The sequence below is a fragment of the Podarcis tiliguerta genome, assembly GCF_965153285.1.
Source record: "Podarcis tiliguerta genome assembly, chromosome: 14".
NCBI classification, from domain to species: domain Eukaryota; kingdom Metazoa; phylum Chordata; class Lepidosauria; order Squamata; family Lacertidae; genus Podarcis; species Podarcis tiliguerta.
The window spans coordinates 20,393,541-20,411,445 of record NC_139547.1 but is presented as its reverse complement, the minus strand read 5'-3'; the positions used below and the strand labels follow the sequence as shown (position 1 = coordinate 20,411,445).

General features: G+C 43.6%; 1 protein-coding gene across 2 annotated transcripts in view; it reads left to right on the top strand.

Moving 5' to 3' along the window:
- Window positions 1-17,905, top strand: part of AGBL1 (AGBL carboxypeptidase 1) — a 388,355-nt gene that overhangs the window by 210,627 nt on the left and 159,823 nt on the right. For both annotated transcript variants that reach the window (XM_083411906.1, XM_083411907.1), the window contains exon 21: window positions 1,115-1,291. In XM_083411906.1, coding sequence (XP_083268032.1) covers window positions 1,115-1,291 — 177 coding nt within the window. The remainder of the gene's footprint in view (window positions 1-1,114; window positions 1,292-17,905) is intronic.

Sequence of the window (17,905 nt, the reverse complement as noted above, 5' to 3'; positions counted from 1 at the left end):
TTAAAAAGGTCCCCCCATCACAGCCTAATTGCTCTTTTCCTTCTCCTCTCTATAACCTTTCTTGTGGCCTGTACAGGCTGTTCCAGCAGCGCTATTGAAACACATTTGGGACTCCTTCATTTGAATTCCCATTCATTCCTATAAATAAAATGACTGAAGCCAATGGAGCTCCTTTGTTTTTGTATTTCATTCGTTTTTAAAACGATTGCAAACTTTTAGCAATTCTTACAGCAGGGGGATCAATCAGCAACATGAAGTCTCTGGACCAAAACTGGTTTCTTGAATGCTGCTGTCTGTTTCTTTAGTTGTCAGTCTGAAACTGAAAAGAGATATGTAGAATGGAGTACCTGGGAAGAAGTATTTACTGGCAGGCTACTCGGCTAGCTGTATGTGGAAAGCGGGGGCAGGAACGAGATACCGTCATCCAGGGAAACCAGTTGCTAAACAGAGGGTTGCAACAATCCTGCAACAACCAATACAGATGGACAAAGACTGAGGTCAAGAGATACTTGTTTGCATAAGGACATCCAATGGGTTCATCACTGAGATGAGAGAAGAATATTGGAAGCTGCCTTATATCAAGTCAGATCATTAGTCCACCACGTTCAGTATTGCCTACACTGGCAGGAAGTCACCCTGCAGGTTTTAAGACAGGGGACATTCCCAGCTCTACCTGAAGAAGCTGGGGATTAAACCTAGGACCACTACAAGCCAAGAAGATGTTCTACCACTGAGCTATGACCAGTTCCCAGATTTAAACTTGGGGGGCATCCCAGATCACACCACAATCCCTTGACCACTACATCACAGGTTTCATATATGCACTGTCGTAGACAGTGTGGTGTTTGGTTAACTAGAACCTAGGAGAGCAGGGTTCAAATCCCCACTCAGCCATGATGTGACCTTGGACCAGTCACTGTCTCTTAGCTTTACCTACCTTACAGGGTTGTTGTGAGGATAAACTGGAGGAGAGGGGAAGAACCCACGGGTGCTATTTTGAGCTGCTTGGAGGGGGAAAAAGTGGCTGTAAAGGTAGATAAAATGTGGTAGGTTTATCCAACGATGAACACATTTAAAGGATTATAGATTTATTGTGTGTGTGTATGTGTTGCAGACCCTGCCAAAGATCTTGGACAAAGTAGCTCCTGTATTTCTCATGAGCAGCTGCAGCTTCCTGGTAGAGAAGTCACGTGACTCGACAGCCCGCGTGGTGGTTTGGCGGGAAATAGGAGTGCAGAGGAGCTACACCATGGAAAGCACTTACTGCGGATGCAGCCATGGCCTCTACAAGGTACTGTGATGCTTGCTTGGAAAACAAATTTTGTGTGCACCTCTTTCATCCTTCTTTATATACTATCCATGCAGGCGCCTTTCTTTTCCTTCCTTCCTTCCTTCCTTCCTTCCTTCCTTCCTTCCTTCCTTTCTTTCTTTCAAAAAGACCCACACAAAATCACAATCCAATCCCGACTACTTGTAGCCAACGTGATGATGTCATCAAGACCATATAGCTTTCAACAGCTAAGGCTTCCTCACATCCTGGGAAGTATAGTTTCTTAGCAGAGTTTTTAGGAGATCTCTGTTCCCTTCACAGAACTACAATTCCTCTTCACAGGCGACTCTGGGAATTGTAACTTTGTGAGGGGAATAAAGGTCTTCTAACAACTCAAAACACCCTTAAGGAACTACAGTTCCCAGGACTTTGAACTTTGGGAAGCCATGACTGATTAAAGTGTTATGACACTGCAGATGGGTTCGGCTGTATATGTGTATCTCAGATCAGCAGCTAAAAAGAGAAGGTGAGGAATGACCTAAAACATTTTGATTGCTGAAGGAGAAATTCCAAATGGTGCTTCCAACCCATGATGAAAAATACAAGCATGAACTAAATTATGGAGTGATTGTTACTCTTTAAAACTACTTCTGTGTTTTTTGCCTGAGATGGTAGGGCTGAGCCCTGAAAAAGACTTGGTTGTTTGCTTGAGGAACTGGGCATAGATCTTGCGTGCAGGAGAAAAAGAATTGGGGCCAAAGAATAAATGTTTCGTTGGTTATATTAACAAGGAGCACTTGTAATTTAATTAAAACCAAATCTCCAACCTTCAGAAGGGCAAACATTAGCTCTTGCAAACATTTCCAGCTCATTCTTCTGATTAAATTACATGGAGGCTCGTTCTGCTAGGATATATTGGACAGAAGTTTTCATAGTGCACAATGGGCTGTGGGGTTAGGATTGCCACATCTGATCTCACCCGCCTGCCAGAAAAATTCTTAGGCCAAACAGCTGTGTGTTTCTTTGGCTTGATTCATTCCACTTATATCCTGCTCTTCTTCCAAAGAACTTTGAGCAGCTAACATTTTGTGGCCATTCCATCTAGGCAGCTTATAATTATAAGCTGTTTATTGGTGCTTCAAGGGGAATGTAAGGTAAAGTGGCCTGTGAAAAAGCTGAGCGGGGGGAAGAATTTTGGTGAACCTTTGATGGAGGGATTTGGTGGTGCGTGGGTTGTGATTACCACATTGAGTGTATGTGGTGGCATGAGTATGGATGTGAGAGGGAAACATTTTCCATTCTCTCCTGTATTCAGCAGCGCTGTTTCCATTCACTGCAGTTCATCTGCCAAAAGCTATGTTCTTTGTCTGACTATCTGCTGTGGCAAAATTGCACAACTTATGTAATTAATTGCACAAATTATGTAAGCTATGTTGTCATATTTTTCCACTATGTTCATTTCATTGCAAAGGAAACACGGTGCAAACAGGGGAAAACTGTAGTATCATTTGCAAACTGAAAGCAACAACAACAACAGAGGATACTGATTGTATTTACTGGATTGATTTTTGTTCTGAAGGTGGGATGAATTAGTGAGCATTGGTACTTTCAGATCCTGTTTCTGTTTTCATTGGAATTTTCTAACATCCTTAAGGGTGGGGCTCTTTTCACAAAGGCCTCAGTCGCTGGCAGAGCGATCATATCTCCTGATGTATATCTTCACTTGCCCCTTCTTCCCTGGCTGGGTGGTAGGGGAGCACAATTTGTGGTTTGCCTCAGGTGCCAAATGTCTTGGGTCAGCCCTGGAGGTTTTTCGTTTGTTTGTTTGTGTGTGTGTGTATGTGTGTGACTTTTACATGGATAGAACATGAGCAAGAGTCACATCCATTGCTCTTACCATGTTTGCTTTTAGATGTGTCCAAAGCTGGCATGTGGCTTCTGGAAGGTTGTCCACAAAGAAGTGGAGCCCTCAGGCTAAAAAAGTTTCCTCAGCCCTGTCAGAGGCCTTCAGTTCATTTGCTGTTCTGTTGTGAGTTCAGCAAGTTCTTTGGGAATTCAACAGGTTCAGCCAGGCTGCCAGCCTGAATCATGGAAGTGCCCCCATTATGGGTTACACAGTGTAATAATGGAGGTACTAAAAACACAGGTTGGGGTATGAGTTTCAGACAGGCATCACCAACCTGGTGCCCTTCAAGTGTTGTCTGCCTGCTTTTTAAGAATCAAGAGGAAGCATTTCTTCCTATCTTACTGCTGGTGTGTGTGTGTGTGTAAATACTGCTTTTTAGTCTTACAGAGCAGGCAGGTCACTGATCTTAGCGCTGTGGTACTTATCACTAAGGTGGAAGAAAAGATCCTACTGTCTTCTTGCTCTTTGAAGATTTTCTCGAAATAGAAGAGGGCTTCATTTCCTAACTGGATCAGGAGTAGGACAGAGGGGGTCCCTGACAGGCAACTTCCGCTGGCTTGGGAGGCTGGAAGTAGCCTCTGGGTTGCCCACCCCTGCTTTAAGTACTCCTACTGGCCCTCCACAATGAACAATTTGAAGGCACTCTGATGCAATTCCATCCCCTGTAGATCAGCAGATCTGAGCCTCATCAGTGTTTGGGTGAGGAATTGCTTGGGAACCCAAGAGATTGCTCTGAGTTCCTTGGAGGAAGAAACACAGCGATGCAACTCCATTATTTATCTCTACAAGGCATGTTCATTGGATGCAGCAAGTAAATAGATGGATGATTATTTAGCAATCAAATTTATGATCAGAGTCAAGGGACCATGAAGCTCATTACAAACTCCATAGAGTTGTCACTCCACGCATCAGTGAAGCGTAGCAAGGAGGAACCAAGCAGCTGTTCTATGCGCACACAGAATTCCAGGACAACCGTGCGGGACAGAAAACACAGGAGTATATATGAAGGGAATATTAGGGAGGGAAATGGATTTCCTCTGCTTGGCTGGAGCATACTAAACACATCCCACTTGTGAGAAAAGGGACAGCCATTTCCAAACCTACACCTGGAGTACATGGGTGGATGTTGCAAAAAGCTGTTTCTCAATGACCAAGAACAAAAAACATGAAGGGCCAGAAATAAAAGTGGGTTTAAGGAAGCTAATTCTCTCTTTTTATGTTGCTCCAACATTGTGGGCCAAAAGAGCTTATTATTGCAAATTGTGAGAACATGAGTAGCTCTGACCTTTATGCCCAACCTCCAATCTCCTTCCTAAGCCAAGGGCAGGCCCCAAACATTTTGATGCAGGAAATCTGGTTGGTGCCCCCACCATATAAGGGATGTGAAAAGGCCTTGCTTTGCATTCTGTCCTGCGTTCTGCTTTGCATTCTGTCCTGCATGCAGCTTGCAGCTCTGTTTCCGTTCCACAGTTCGTCTTCAGTCAAAATCTATGTTATTTGTCTTGCTGTCCATTGTGACAAAAGTATGTGACTTATGTAATGTACACAATTAATTAACTAAATTAGGTTGTCATTACATGATTCCACCCCATTCATTTCAGTGCAAATGGGGGAGGGGAAGTAATGTACCGTTTTGTGGACTGAAAGAAACAATAACAGCAAATACTGATAATTTTTGCTGGGTCAATTTCCATTCTGGACGTGGGACAAATAAATGAACACTGGCAATTTCTGCTCCATTTTCACCAGACTTCTCTGACATTCCTGCACCACACACACACACACACACACACACACACACTTGATCAGAAGGCAATTCTCTAGCTATAACATCACTGAAATGGGAAGAAAGCCTATTAAATTCCATGAGGCTTATGGCTGAGGACTCTCTAGTGAGTTTGTTTGTTTGCTTATCTATTCATACTTTAAATTTCTGTCTCCCCAGTTCCTCTCAAAGGAAACCAGGGTGTCAAAGAACAAAAGAGAAGAACAATGGATTCTCTTGCCCAAAAGTATGCTGTGCTTTTTCTCCCAACTCTGCTACCCTTCAAGGCACTTGGAATCTGTAATCTGAGGCTGCTGCTTTTCCATGCCTTATGCTAGAGTCCTATGTTTATTGTGACCCATAGGTTACATCAAATGTTTATGCATTCTGTGCCACTCTGATCCTTTTGTCAGTCCTGCGATGGAACTATGACCCTTCAGGAGGAAAACCTCCAGAGACATAGCTCCTGCTAAAGTCGGACACAGCCATATCGGAAAGCTTGCACTAAGTGATGCGAGAGAGGCAAGTTTGCTTGCAGTAAGCAGTGCACTAAGCCGGGTAATGAAGCTTGCACTAAGCTGGACTCCGCAATGTAATAAAGCTTGCACCATGGCCAACTATTCAGTTGAGAGATGCATGAGTAACATGAGGAGACCTTGCTGTTCCTCCAGTTCAAAGTGGCTGTTTATTAGCTAAGGAACATGGGAAGCTGCCAGGTCAAAGCATTGGTCCATGTGGCTTAGTATTGTCTATCCCAGGACAGGAATACAGTGGTACCTCGGGTTACAGACGCTTCAGGTTACAGATGCTTCAGGTTACAGACTCCACTAACCCAGAAATAGTACCTCGGGTTAAGAACTTTGCTTCAGGATGAGAACAGAAATCATGGGGTGGCGGCAGCGGGAGGCCCCATTAGCTAAACTGGTACCTCAGGTTAAGAACAGTTTCAGGCTAAGAACGGACCCCCAGAACAAATTAAGTTCTTAACCCGAGGTACCACTGTAGTGGACTTGTGGACCTCCACATGTTGTTCGGCTACAACTGCTATCATCCGTGACCATTGCTGGCTGCGGCTGATGAGAGTTGGGAGTCCATCAACATATAGAGGACCAGAGGTTCCCTATCCCTTCTAGTCCACAGCAAGGAGATTCAAGCCTCTTTTCAAGCACAAAGCTCACTGGGTGACTGTGGGCTGGTCGCCTCCTTCAGCCCAGCATACCTCACCGGACTGCTATGGTGGTAAAATGGATTGGGTGGCTGGTTGGGGGGAACCATTTATGCCACCACTCTGAGCTCTGTATAAGAAAGATGGAATACAGAAGTGTAGAAAATCCTCATTTGACCTCATGTTTGAGTCACTATCATCATGACTGGCTCTCTGAAAAAAGCTTCACATTCAAAGGATATGAATTTCAAAAGGCTCAGCCCCCTTTTGCATTTCTGTAGCACTGTCTGTATTTTCACTGGCATGGGCTAGAATGGGCCATTACTCAACGGATAGCCTTTGCTGTTCTGTAGAATATCAGGAATATATCAACACTTATTTTCATTCTTCCAAGAACCCCAGAACCTAATGGCCCATCTAGTCCAGCGCTGTGTTCCTACCCTGGCCAACAGGATATCCATGAGAAGCCTACAAGCAGGATATGAGTGCAGGATGTGATTCCCAGGAACTGGTATTCAGGGGCATACTGCCTCCAACAGTGAAAGCAGAACCTAGTCATAATGGCTAGTAGCCACTGATAGCCGTACACTCCAACAATGTGGAGGGCCAGTTCATGGCATAACTGTTTCCAGATGCAGGATGGATCAGAAACCCTGTCCTAGCAATACGATTTTTACTTGCATCCCTATGGTGTGCATAACATCTGGTTCAGTCCTGAGCTTCAAATTCTGTCGAAAGGTTTCATGCCTAGCCCTGACCTGGTGTCAGACACTGGGTACTCGGGGAACAAACCAGGCACTCCATAGGTCTAGGACTTTTCACAGTAGGTTGCAGTACTCCTGGTTCCATTAGAAGAGAAGTGCTTGGATTTGATATCCCACTTTATCACTACCCTAAGGAGTCTCAAAGCGGCTAACAACCTCCTTTCCCCTCCTCCCCCACAACAAACACTCTGTGAGGTGAGTGAGGCTGAGAGACTTCAAAGAAGTGTGACTAGCCCAAGGTCACCCAGCAGCTGCATGTGGAGGAGCAGGGAATCAAACCCGGTTCACCAGATTATGAGTCCACTGCTCTTAACCACTACACCACATCAGAAGAGCCTCGCAGTCAATGGCCCTTGTAGCCCAGCACCCTGTTCCCATGTTGACCAACCAGATAGAATCATAGAGTTGGAAGAGACCACAAGGGCCATCGAGTCCAACCTCCTGCCAAGCAGGAAACACCATCAGAGCACTCCTGACATATGGTTGTCAAGCCTCTGCTTAAAGACCTCCAAAGAAGGAGACTCCACCACACTCCTTGGCAGCAAATTCCACTGTCGAACAGCTCTTACTGTCAGGAAGTTCTTCCTAATGTTTACGTGGAATCTTCTTTCTTGTAGTTTGGATCCATTGCTCCGTGTCCGCTTCTCTGGAGCAGCAGAAAACAACCTTTCTCCCTCCTCTATGTGACATCCTTTTATATATTTGAACATGGCTATCATGGCTATCATGCTTCTGGGAAGTCCACAAGCAGCAATACTTGCCCACTTGTGTTTTCCAGCAGCTGATATTCAGAGGCATACTGCCTCTTGAGAGTGAAAGCAAGGCAAGGTTGCATGAACCCCAGAGGGTGCCCCGGCAATTCTACACGCGAGACACCATTTGGAAAGAGAGGGAAGGAAATCCTGCCCTTTTTTGTTCAGGTCCATAAGGAAGCAGATGAATTATAAAGCAGCATAAAAATTTCCACTCAGAACATATTGCAAATGATTTCGGTATGTTGGGAAGCTCAGTCGCAGTTGGATCATGAGGTTATTATTGTAAGGTCATCTTTTCATTTTCTCCCTTTTCCTTTTTTTTGTTTAGCATCACCATTTATCCAAAAGACGGAGGACACTTAAAACATGCCCAGGGGTGTATTTTCCCCTCTTCCGTCGTAAGAATATAAATATGTTTGCAGTTTCTCTGGTTCAGGCAGCTTTCAAGTAGTTCCAATCATTTCTCCCCCGTACACTAAGTCCCTGATTTGTTAGTCCCAGAATGAAATATCATTTCTTAACGCTGACATTTATGTTGGAGCTACATAAGAGAACATAAAGCTATTACCTTCCAATAATTGATATTTTAATGCCTTATAACTTACTAGTAAAATGCCCTCCAAATGGTGGAAATATGTATGGAAGTGTCACTGTAAAGATGGGTTGTAACAAAGGAGCCGGGAGATATGCTTGTCCAAACCTCTATTTCCCAGAACCCTTTCCCTGGGATCCTGTTCTCCCCACTCTCAATCCCTTGGAACCCCCACTTCTGCATCTGCTACTCCATGTCCTCCATTTTCTCCTAAGAATTCATAAGAAGAAAAAGGACACAAGAGGAGACTGCTGGATCAGGCCAACCAGATGCCTGTGAGAAGTCCACAAGCAGGACCTGAGTGCAGCAGCACCTCTTCCCTCCCAGCGACTGGTATTTAGAGGCATGTGCCCTCCAACAGTGGAGACAGAACATATCCGGTGTGGTCTTTAGCATATGCACCGCTGGGGTGCAAAGATCTGCCCAGTGCCCTCAAATTTAGTTTAGCCCCCAAATTAACTTTTATTATGATGTAAGAATTAATTTCACGTACACGGCGCCATTGAGTCTGACAAGTGCTGCCGTTGTGAATGACAAGCGCACAAAGTCGAAAGTCCTTTAGTGAAACAGTAGGTATATATTTCGGTAATACCTAGGTATATACAGTGGTTCCTCGGGTTACAGATGCTTCAGGTTACAGACTCCGCTAACCCAGAAATATTACCTTGGGTTAAGAACTTTGCTTCATGATGAGAACAGAAATGGTGCAGGAGCGGCGCAGCGGCAGCAGGAGGCCCCATTAGCTAAAGTGGTGCTTCAGGTTAAGAATAGTTTCAGGTTAAGAACCTCCAGAACAAATTAAGTTCTTAACCCGAGGTACCACTGTATGCATTTTGTTTTTTCTAGCTTGATCAAAATTATTTATTATTTCATAACCGGTAGATAGTTAAGAGCTTAGGCAGCTTCAGCGGTGGGCACCTGGCGCCCCCCAGAATTTGGCACCTGGGTGCCCCACACCCCTTGCACCCCTGGGTCAAGACAGCCCTGAATATTAGTAGGATAAGTAGCTACTGAGAGCCTTCTCCTCCATGAATTTGTCTAATACTCTTTTAGAGTCATCCAAGTTGGTGGTCACCACTGCCTGTTGTAGACTGAATCCCGTCATTTAACTCAAATATTTCCCCCCAGTGCTGTGCTGGTTGTTGCTCTGTGCTGAATGCCCACATTCATCCTTTTGCTCCTGGTGCTGCTTGGTATGATGGGTATTGTTCCTTTGCTTATTTCAAAGAAGTTAGCTAGCTATGCAACCAGATGTGAGAATGGGGATTGGAGCACTAGCTGTTATAAATACTAGAAATTAGTGCAATTCGCCTATGCTTTTCTCAGGAGAAGGGACAGTCAAGAGGCTCTGGATCCCCTCCAGAAATGAAAGGCTGCTGGTTCTCCAAAACATAATATATTATCTCCTCTCATCCATCTCTCTGACAATTCCTTCTCAACACCAGCACTGACTATGCAGTTCAGGAGCAGACAGTGGTCAGACTCTAAAGCTTGGAGACCAGGTCCTTCAAACAGAAGAACCAGGCTGGACCAGAGCTGAGATTCATCTAATCCACAGTCTGTTCCCACAGTCGCCATCCAGATGCCTTTGGGAAGTCTGGAAGCAGGACATTCACACAAGAGCATTTATTTATTAATTAATTTATTTAATACAATTTGTATGCTGCTTGATTGTTAAAAACGAAACCTCAAAGCAGTTTGCATTCTGTTGGGGAAGGAGATGCTGTTTCTCCTCCCCACCCTGCCTCCTAACTACATGCTTAATTAAGTTTTTTTAAAAAATATTTTATTAAGATTTTCCATAACGTTACAGAAAGAAAAAAGAAAAATACAAAAATAATAAAGAAAAACAATTAAAAACAATTCAATTTTTCATAACATATCTTGCATTTGCTTGTTTCCCGGACCTCCCCACACCTCCCCTCTTTGTATTCCAATTCAATTTATTTATTCAGCAAATCCTTTCCCTAGTTTTTTAAAAGCCCCAATTAAACATATAGCTTTGAGGTGGATGCAGGTGGAAGAGACACTTTCCACTTTGCATTTGGACCAATTCAGTTTCTGGTTCAGCTCAGTCTGATGCACAGCCCTACTATTTATGTTCTTCTTGCTCAGAGGTGTGGGACATTGTTGTATAAAACTTCTCTGTTGTTAGTTCAAGGAAAAAATAAAATAGGTATATAGAAAGGAGAATTCCCTGGATGCCAAGATCCAGGTTTGGGGCAAATACCCCAGAGAACCCCAGCAGAGATTTAAAACCACAAAATATGCAGCAAAGCCGAGTGTGGAAATATAGGCTGTTAGGCTTTTAAAATATGCCCTTGTGAGTTCCAAAATTTCCCTCTTCTCCTAGCATAGAAAAAGACCAGATGTTTGGTATGTTAAAATTGGTTTACTTACAAACACTTCAAGGTCTAGTTCATGTGCTTTCCCATACAGCATTCAGAAAAAGTTGCACAGGCAGTAAAACTTGGCTTACTTACAGTGGTAAAAGTTCCTAAAGTATTGGTATAGGAACTCAAGGGAGGCTTGTTAGAGCCATGTGGTCAGAACTGGAACAACTGGAACAGACCTACTCACATATTGAGCTTTTCTGGTAGACTAAGGTACAACTATATGACTGATATAGGTGAGGAGGAGTCACCTCACTAACCCTGGCAGGACAGCTCACTCTATGGTGTTAACCCCTTCAAGCATTAATCAGACATAAGCATGTTGGTTTTATGAGGTTGGTTATCCAATAGTTAGCATCTGGTGAATGTGCATGAGGATATTAATCCTCCCCTGCTTCGTTACTCAGTTTGTTTGTAATGCCATTTCACCTTGGTAAAACGGCAAAATGCCAGCTTTAATTCTCAAAACCCAAACACTGGCTTTACGAAGAAATTGACCAGCTTGCAAATATTGCTGCATCTGCTGAAAATAAACCACTATGGGACCAGCATTGACCCTGAAAGCTTCAATCTATTTATTGATGGTGGGCTTGATCCAGCAGAGCTTTGCAGTTAAAAAGAAAAAAGAAAGTTGAAAACACTGCAGAGACCTGGCACCAGGTTACAGTGGTAGGAAATTGTATGTATATAAAGATAAAGGGACCCCTGACTGTAAATACTTGAGAGCAAAATGTGTGTGTGTGTGCGCTTTGTCCTGATTGCTACTCAGGGAAGTGATGTGTAAAAAGCAACATGGGAACATATGTGAAATACATATGTTCCTGGGTTGCTTTTCATGCCTGTCCTGGAAAGGCAAAGGGCTGCTACCCATGCACTTCCAGAAAGGATTACCATAATTTTCTGTGTATAAGACACCCCCAATTATAAGACGACCCCTATTTTTTTTTTACCCAAAATTAAGAAATTAAGTTGTTTAGCCTTTTTGGGGGTGGGGGAGGTCACTTCCGCCAATCGCTCAACCGCCTGCCTGCCACTGCCGATTGCTTGCCACAGCAACTGCAGATCGAACACCTCGCCGCAGCCACCAATTGTCTGCCCACTCACCACCACCAACAGCCCACCTGCCCACTTGCCAATCACCCGCCCAATTGCTGCTGCCAATCTCCTGTTTGCTGCTGCCATTAATCGCACATCCCCCCCTCTGCATTCACTATCTGTGTATAAGACAACATCCAATTTTTGCCTCTCTCTCTTTTTAGCAAAAAGTATCATTTTATACACGGAAAAATACAGTATTTGGAAAGCAAATGTGTTACTACTAGTAAGAATAATGAATCCCAACTTGGGAGAAAGGTGGGATATAAGTATATTAAATTAAACAAATCTACTATATATTTTGGAAAGTGATTTGTTTGTTTGTTCTCTATAAGTTCTGACAAGTCGAGCTATTGTCGCCAAACTTGGCAGAAGAGTTCCCAAATTGGGGGCAGTGCTCTTTGGCAGTGTTTGCATGTTGGCCACCATTTTGAATCAAGATGGCAGACCGAAATATGGCTTTGGTGTGACATAGGTTTGGGTATCTCCCTACAGGCAAATATAAGAATCCTTCCAGCTGCTCACCTGCCAGGCAGCAAGCCAATAGACAAGCAAACAGTGCCATGTATGACTGGAGAACCTGTGGACCTCCAGATGTTGCTGGATTTCAACTCCCTGCAGCTGCAGACAGAAGGGCCAATAGTCAGGGATGAAGGAAGTTCAACATCTGGAAGGCCACGGGTTCTCCATCACTTGTGTAGACAATGGTTTTTATGTTCATCCCAGGAAATAAGAACCACCAAGAGGTAATGTGGCATCTTTGTTGGAGCAAGGCAGACAACTCTAGCTATGTTTTGCCCCCAAGGAAAGGACTGTTGTTGTATTTTTGCATCATTTGTGATCGTCTTTGGGTGTCAGTGAATCCTAGATGGTAATCCTAAGCAGTAAGGAGTAAGACAGTGGGACTTACTAGAGAGTAATGGACCGAGCAATCCTGAGAACACTTCAGCCTGAAGAGCACTTCTTATGCAGTTCAAAACAGCTTCTCCCAATAGCTTCCTCTGCAGTGGGAAATAACACAAAAGTGACTTCTTCCTCACCAAGGATATTGGGATTTGCATTCTCAGCCTATATCCCCAGGAGGAAAAACATGTGGGAGTGACTGCTGCTGCCTTTGCTGTCATTTCCCTCCACAATATGCCTTTTTTTTTGCCTTTGGGGAAGGAGCAGGAGATGGCAGCAGTGGATACCTGAAGGGAATATTTCAGGTGTTCAAAGCCAGCACCGGGGGGGGGGGGGGACGAAACCCCTCAAGGCTTTTCAAGTGCTTGCATGGAATATCCAAAAAGCTGTGACCAGCTTTAGAGAGAACGAGAAGGTGATCAGTCATCCCTGTGAGGGAGTAAATTCTGCAATCTGAGCCCCACTTACCCGGGAGTAAGCCACACTCAATTCAATGTGATGTACTTTTTAGCAGTTGTGGATAGGATTGCTCTGTGCAAGTCCCGTTGCGATAAGCAGGGCGTATTTCTGAATGACCAAGCATAGGGTCAAGCTGTGGGTTTACAAATCCTGTGCACTCTTATACACAAAGGAAATATGCCCCCTTGAACTTATAAGGATTGTGCTTCATAGGTTCTAGCCTACTTTCTCTCCAATAGCCTAGCCCCTGGTTGTCCTTGATAGTCTATTCCGCCATACCTAGTTATTTGCATTCATACCAGATGTTCCCCCTTCACTTTCTTCTCCTTCCCTCTTAAAAATGCACCTGAACCTTTCATTTCCCCTTCCTAGACCAAATTCATCATGTGGTGACTCCTGTCGCTTGTGTATAGTTTGACTTTCGGTTCCAAGTGAAGGGAAAGTTGTCAATTTAGAATTCAAAAATTAGAATCCCATTTTTTAAATTTTTTTGGGGGGTGGGTGGGGAGGATAAAGATTATGTCAAAAGTGTGAAAACGACACAGTTTGATGTTGGTGATATTCTAATAAGAACAAAGAGTGACCCCCCCCACGCCCCTCCCTGGCTCATTTTAAAGTCATTTTGCTCCAAATTGCTGAAAATTAAATCGCAACACTCGGTTGATCTCTGCCGAGCTGCCCTGCCTGTGTATCTGATCAATGGAAATGCAATAAGCCAGCTGCCCTTAAGGAGCAGGAACAGAAAACCAAAGAAACTATTGATCTCATGCAAGGTTTTATTCTACTGAAGGAAAAGGAAGAAAACTCTCTCCCCCACACACTCTGTTTGCTGTTCACCTCTGATTGAGTCATACAGCCAAGTGTTTCTCTGCTGAAAGAGGTGCTGAGGGCAGAGGCTAGAATGCCCTTACTCCCTCGGCTTGAAAGTGGCAAAAACAATCAGAAAGGAACCTGTTTGCAAGGGCAGGGAAATGGTCCCCCTGTCCCAATCTGCCCAAAGGCTGACGGCATGATGAGGTTGTTACCCAAGGCAACACCTGGTCTTCCTTACTGAATTATTAGGGCAACAAATCTCTGAAGTCTCTTGTCTTCTGTCTTCACTTTTGCTACCTGGAACTGTTTGCAGCAGGAGACACTTGGGTTGTGATGTCAGAACCACAGCCTCTTGTGATCGGTTTTTGGTATTTTTATAAGCCACCTCTGTCTTGGTTCATGGCCCATAAGGGCAGAAGTTCTTCCTGGAGTGTGAAGAAGAAGAAGAGTTTGGATTTGATATCCCACTTTATCACTACCCTAAGGAGTCTCAAAGCGGCTAACATTCTCCTTTCCCTTCCTCCCCCACAACAAACACTCTGTGAGGTGAGTGGGGCTGAGAGACTTCAGAGAAGCGTGACTGGCCCAAGGTCACCCAGGAGCTGCATGTGGAGGAATCAAACCCGGTTCACCAGATTACGAGTCCACTGCTCTGAACCACTACACCAGGCTGGCTCTCTCTCTGAAGTGGCAGAGGTGGCCAGAGGCAAAAGCAAATGGAGCAATATTTGAAAATATGCAGAAGGCTTTGTGCAGAAGGCTTGTTTCTGGGGAGAAGAAATGCACAATGGTTTTTCCCATGTTTTCGAAAATATAAAATCCAGCTGTTATCCAGATCTGTCACCATCCCAAGACTGCCTTACACCAGCTCAATTTCTCCCCATCTAGCTCTTTGGCATCCACTTTCGAAGGTCTCAGATAGAGATCCATTAAGTCACCTGCTCTTTGATCACGGAGATGTTAATCAAATCATCCACTTAGCAGCATTTGTTTAGCTGGTCCCGATTGAACTTGGGACCTTTTGCATGCAAAACATGTTCTCTGCCACTGAGCTAAGAAATATGGGTCTTTGGTCAGATTCTGCAGAGGAGATGAATTGTACCTTCATCATATATCATTTCCAACCAAGGGGAGAGTTTCTAGAGTACATTCTTCCCTCGCTTCTCAAGTACCCAATACTCATATCCATATTGCCAGCCAATTCCAGACCATTCCATTGTCCAATGTCCCCTTCCACTGTCAAATTGCCCTGTGGATCATTGAGTGTACCCTTGTATTAAGCAACCTTTTAGGATGTTGGGATGGAATTTTGCCCAGAGTCTCCAGGCCTTGAAGAAAGTGATTGACAACAAAGCACGTTTCAGATCAAGCTATGAACGGCTTACTCCCAGCAACAGGGAACAACAAAAATGAGTTTAAAAATGATTACAGATACTACTCTGGCCTCTTTTGAAGTGGATTTTACTTGTGATATGGATTTCTCTTTAAAGAGAGCCTTTGGGAGAATGGAAAGGAGAGAGTTTCCTTTGCCCACTGTAATTTTTTCTAACTGGGGGAAGCTAAACAGATCTGATTTTCTCTTCAGCTTGGATTGAGACATGGAGATAGATAGATCTTAGAAACAATTGGTGCCAGTGATGGCAACATAGGGGGAGCATGATAGCTATCAGGTTTCATCTGAGACATCACTGGTAGTCCTCTGAAATTTTAAGGACAACTTGAAAGCATCTGGTAGTGACATTCCAAGCAGCTGACATTTCTATCACAAAGGCTTTCCATATGAATAGTGTTAGTTAGACAGTTCACTCCTCACAAGTGAGTGAAGCAAAGAGAAGGTTAGGCTTGAACAGGTGCTCTCTCAGGACTCAAGGACACCACCAGCTGCCTTTAGACAACTGCTCCTTAATTGTCAGTCATTTCTGACTTGAATACACAAAACAAGTTGTGGCAGTGTTGAGTTGAAAGCAAAAGAGCCCTGAAATAATTAAAGGCCCTGGAATAATTAGAGGCTCATGCTTTGTTTTATTTCATGGGAAAAACCAGTAGCATGGTCCTTAAGCTTGCACCCAAGCAAAGATCTGACTACCAATTGCATATTCTGGAAACAGCTGAAAAGGTTTCCCCACATAGTTCATCCACGTTGACTGGTTTTTCCCATGTGAAGCATTTCTCTTGAGAGCCTAAAAGTCCATCAATGTAGGTATAATTTTATGCAGGTTAATGGAGTGACAGTCACAGAGTCCCCCTGTCTCTATAAGCAATGCCTTCTTCTTTCCTTCTTTCCTTCTTCTTCTTCTTCTTCATCTTCTTCTTCGTCATTATTATTTCACACCAAGAAACCCAGAAGGCGGCAGCAAAGAGCTTAATAGAATAGGGCTAGTTTGGAATGGAAGGCCACATTCCTTAAACAGGACAGGCTTCTTGTCTCTTTTCAGGAGGTAAGCACAGGAGCTGGCTGCTTGTCAACTGCCAAGTGGTGGTCCATCTGCTAAGGTACCCCATGGTGCCGTCTTTGGAGAAAGGATTCCCCTGGCACATACTCAGGTGGATTTCAGCTGTCACTCATCCCATCTGCTCCCAGCTCCCATGTTGATGGATTCTGGCATTAGGCGCTGGAGGAATACACTGTTGTGCTCAGACTTATAATGCTAGTGGAAGTGGTGTAGTAGAGACTTTAAAGGAATAAAATGGCCCATTTAGTCCTTCTACCACCATGCCAAGCTTGATGTAGCCTCAATGCACTTAGGAACAAATGGAATTGGGATTTTCTGAAAATCTTGACATTGAGCTTATTGCCACAGGTTTTCTTTCTTCTAATTCCCATCTTGCTCCTTGATCTCACTTTTTTTTTAGTTGTTCTGCTAAAAATACATCATCAACATATTTTGGTTCATTGTTTTCTGTATTATATACACCTTATTATGTTATAATAGTGTATACTTATTGAACACTTCTACACTCCAGGTTTCCTAACATGAAAAACACATAAACAGATAATGCAACAATCCATATAACTATAAAAATATACAGCTTTTATACATCTGATTGCATATTATTTTGCAGATGATTAATTATATATGTGTGTGTATGTTTGTGCATAAACTGTTCCCCATACCACTTTATATTTGAAAATAATAATAATTATTATTACTATTTCCCCTCCACAGTAACATCTCCCAAATTTGTCACAAAATGAATGCCTAGTTAAAAAATAATAATTCTTGGCAGCATTAAGCATACCTTACAAGTAGCTGATTTACTCACCTCCATCTAGGGCAATACAGCATCGTACTAACAGCAAGATAAACCCTCCTTGCCTGCCTTTCACTCAGGTAGGGCCTTACTCTGTACTGGTTCAGTCTTTCGCATTGAGTGGTATCTGCAACTTTGCAACGTGCTAAAAAGCATTGCAATTGAGACTCTCACTCTGGGCAGCAAACACACAGTTTCAATTCCCATCCAATAATACATTACTCACTGTCTTCTGCTGAATCACAAATCCTCATGCTTTTAGAAAACCCAGAGACAACTCCCTTTGGGGTCACGCCATCAGGGTTGCCCACAAGCAGCATCCCTATTATCTAATCTGTGGACAAGAAGACAAGAGAGTTAGCTGCAGTAGTCTCCACTCTTCTCTTGCTCTGGAATCAGCAATGGCATCCTGGCTGGCAGGACAACTGGGAACATGATAGGCCATCCCTTGCCCTGGGACTCCTTACCAGCAACAACAGTAAACAGCAAATCTGATCAATGACATCTGAGAGGCGAGGCTGCAGTGTTATGACAACTCAGTGCTAGATGCAGAAGTCTGGTAAAGATCAGTTCAGTTGAAATGGCCAAATTCCATGTATAAATCTATTTAAAATAGATACTTCCTTCATCCCTTCGAACAAAAATGGCCATAGGCTGTAATCCTACATAGAACTGAAGCACAATGGCAAGGGATAAGAATCTTTTAGCTAATTTTGTAGTTGGATTTGGTTGGGTTTTTAAAGACAACATCAGGTGTGGAATTATTTGTCTCC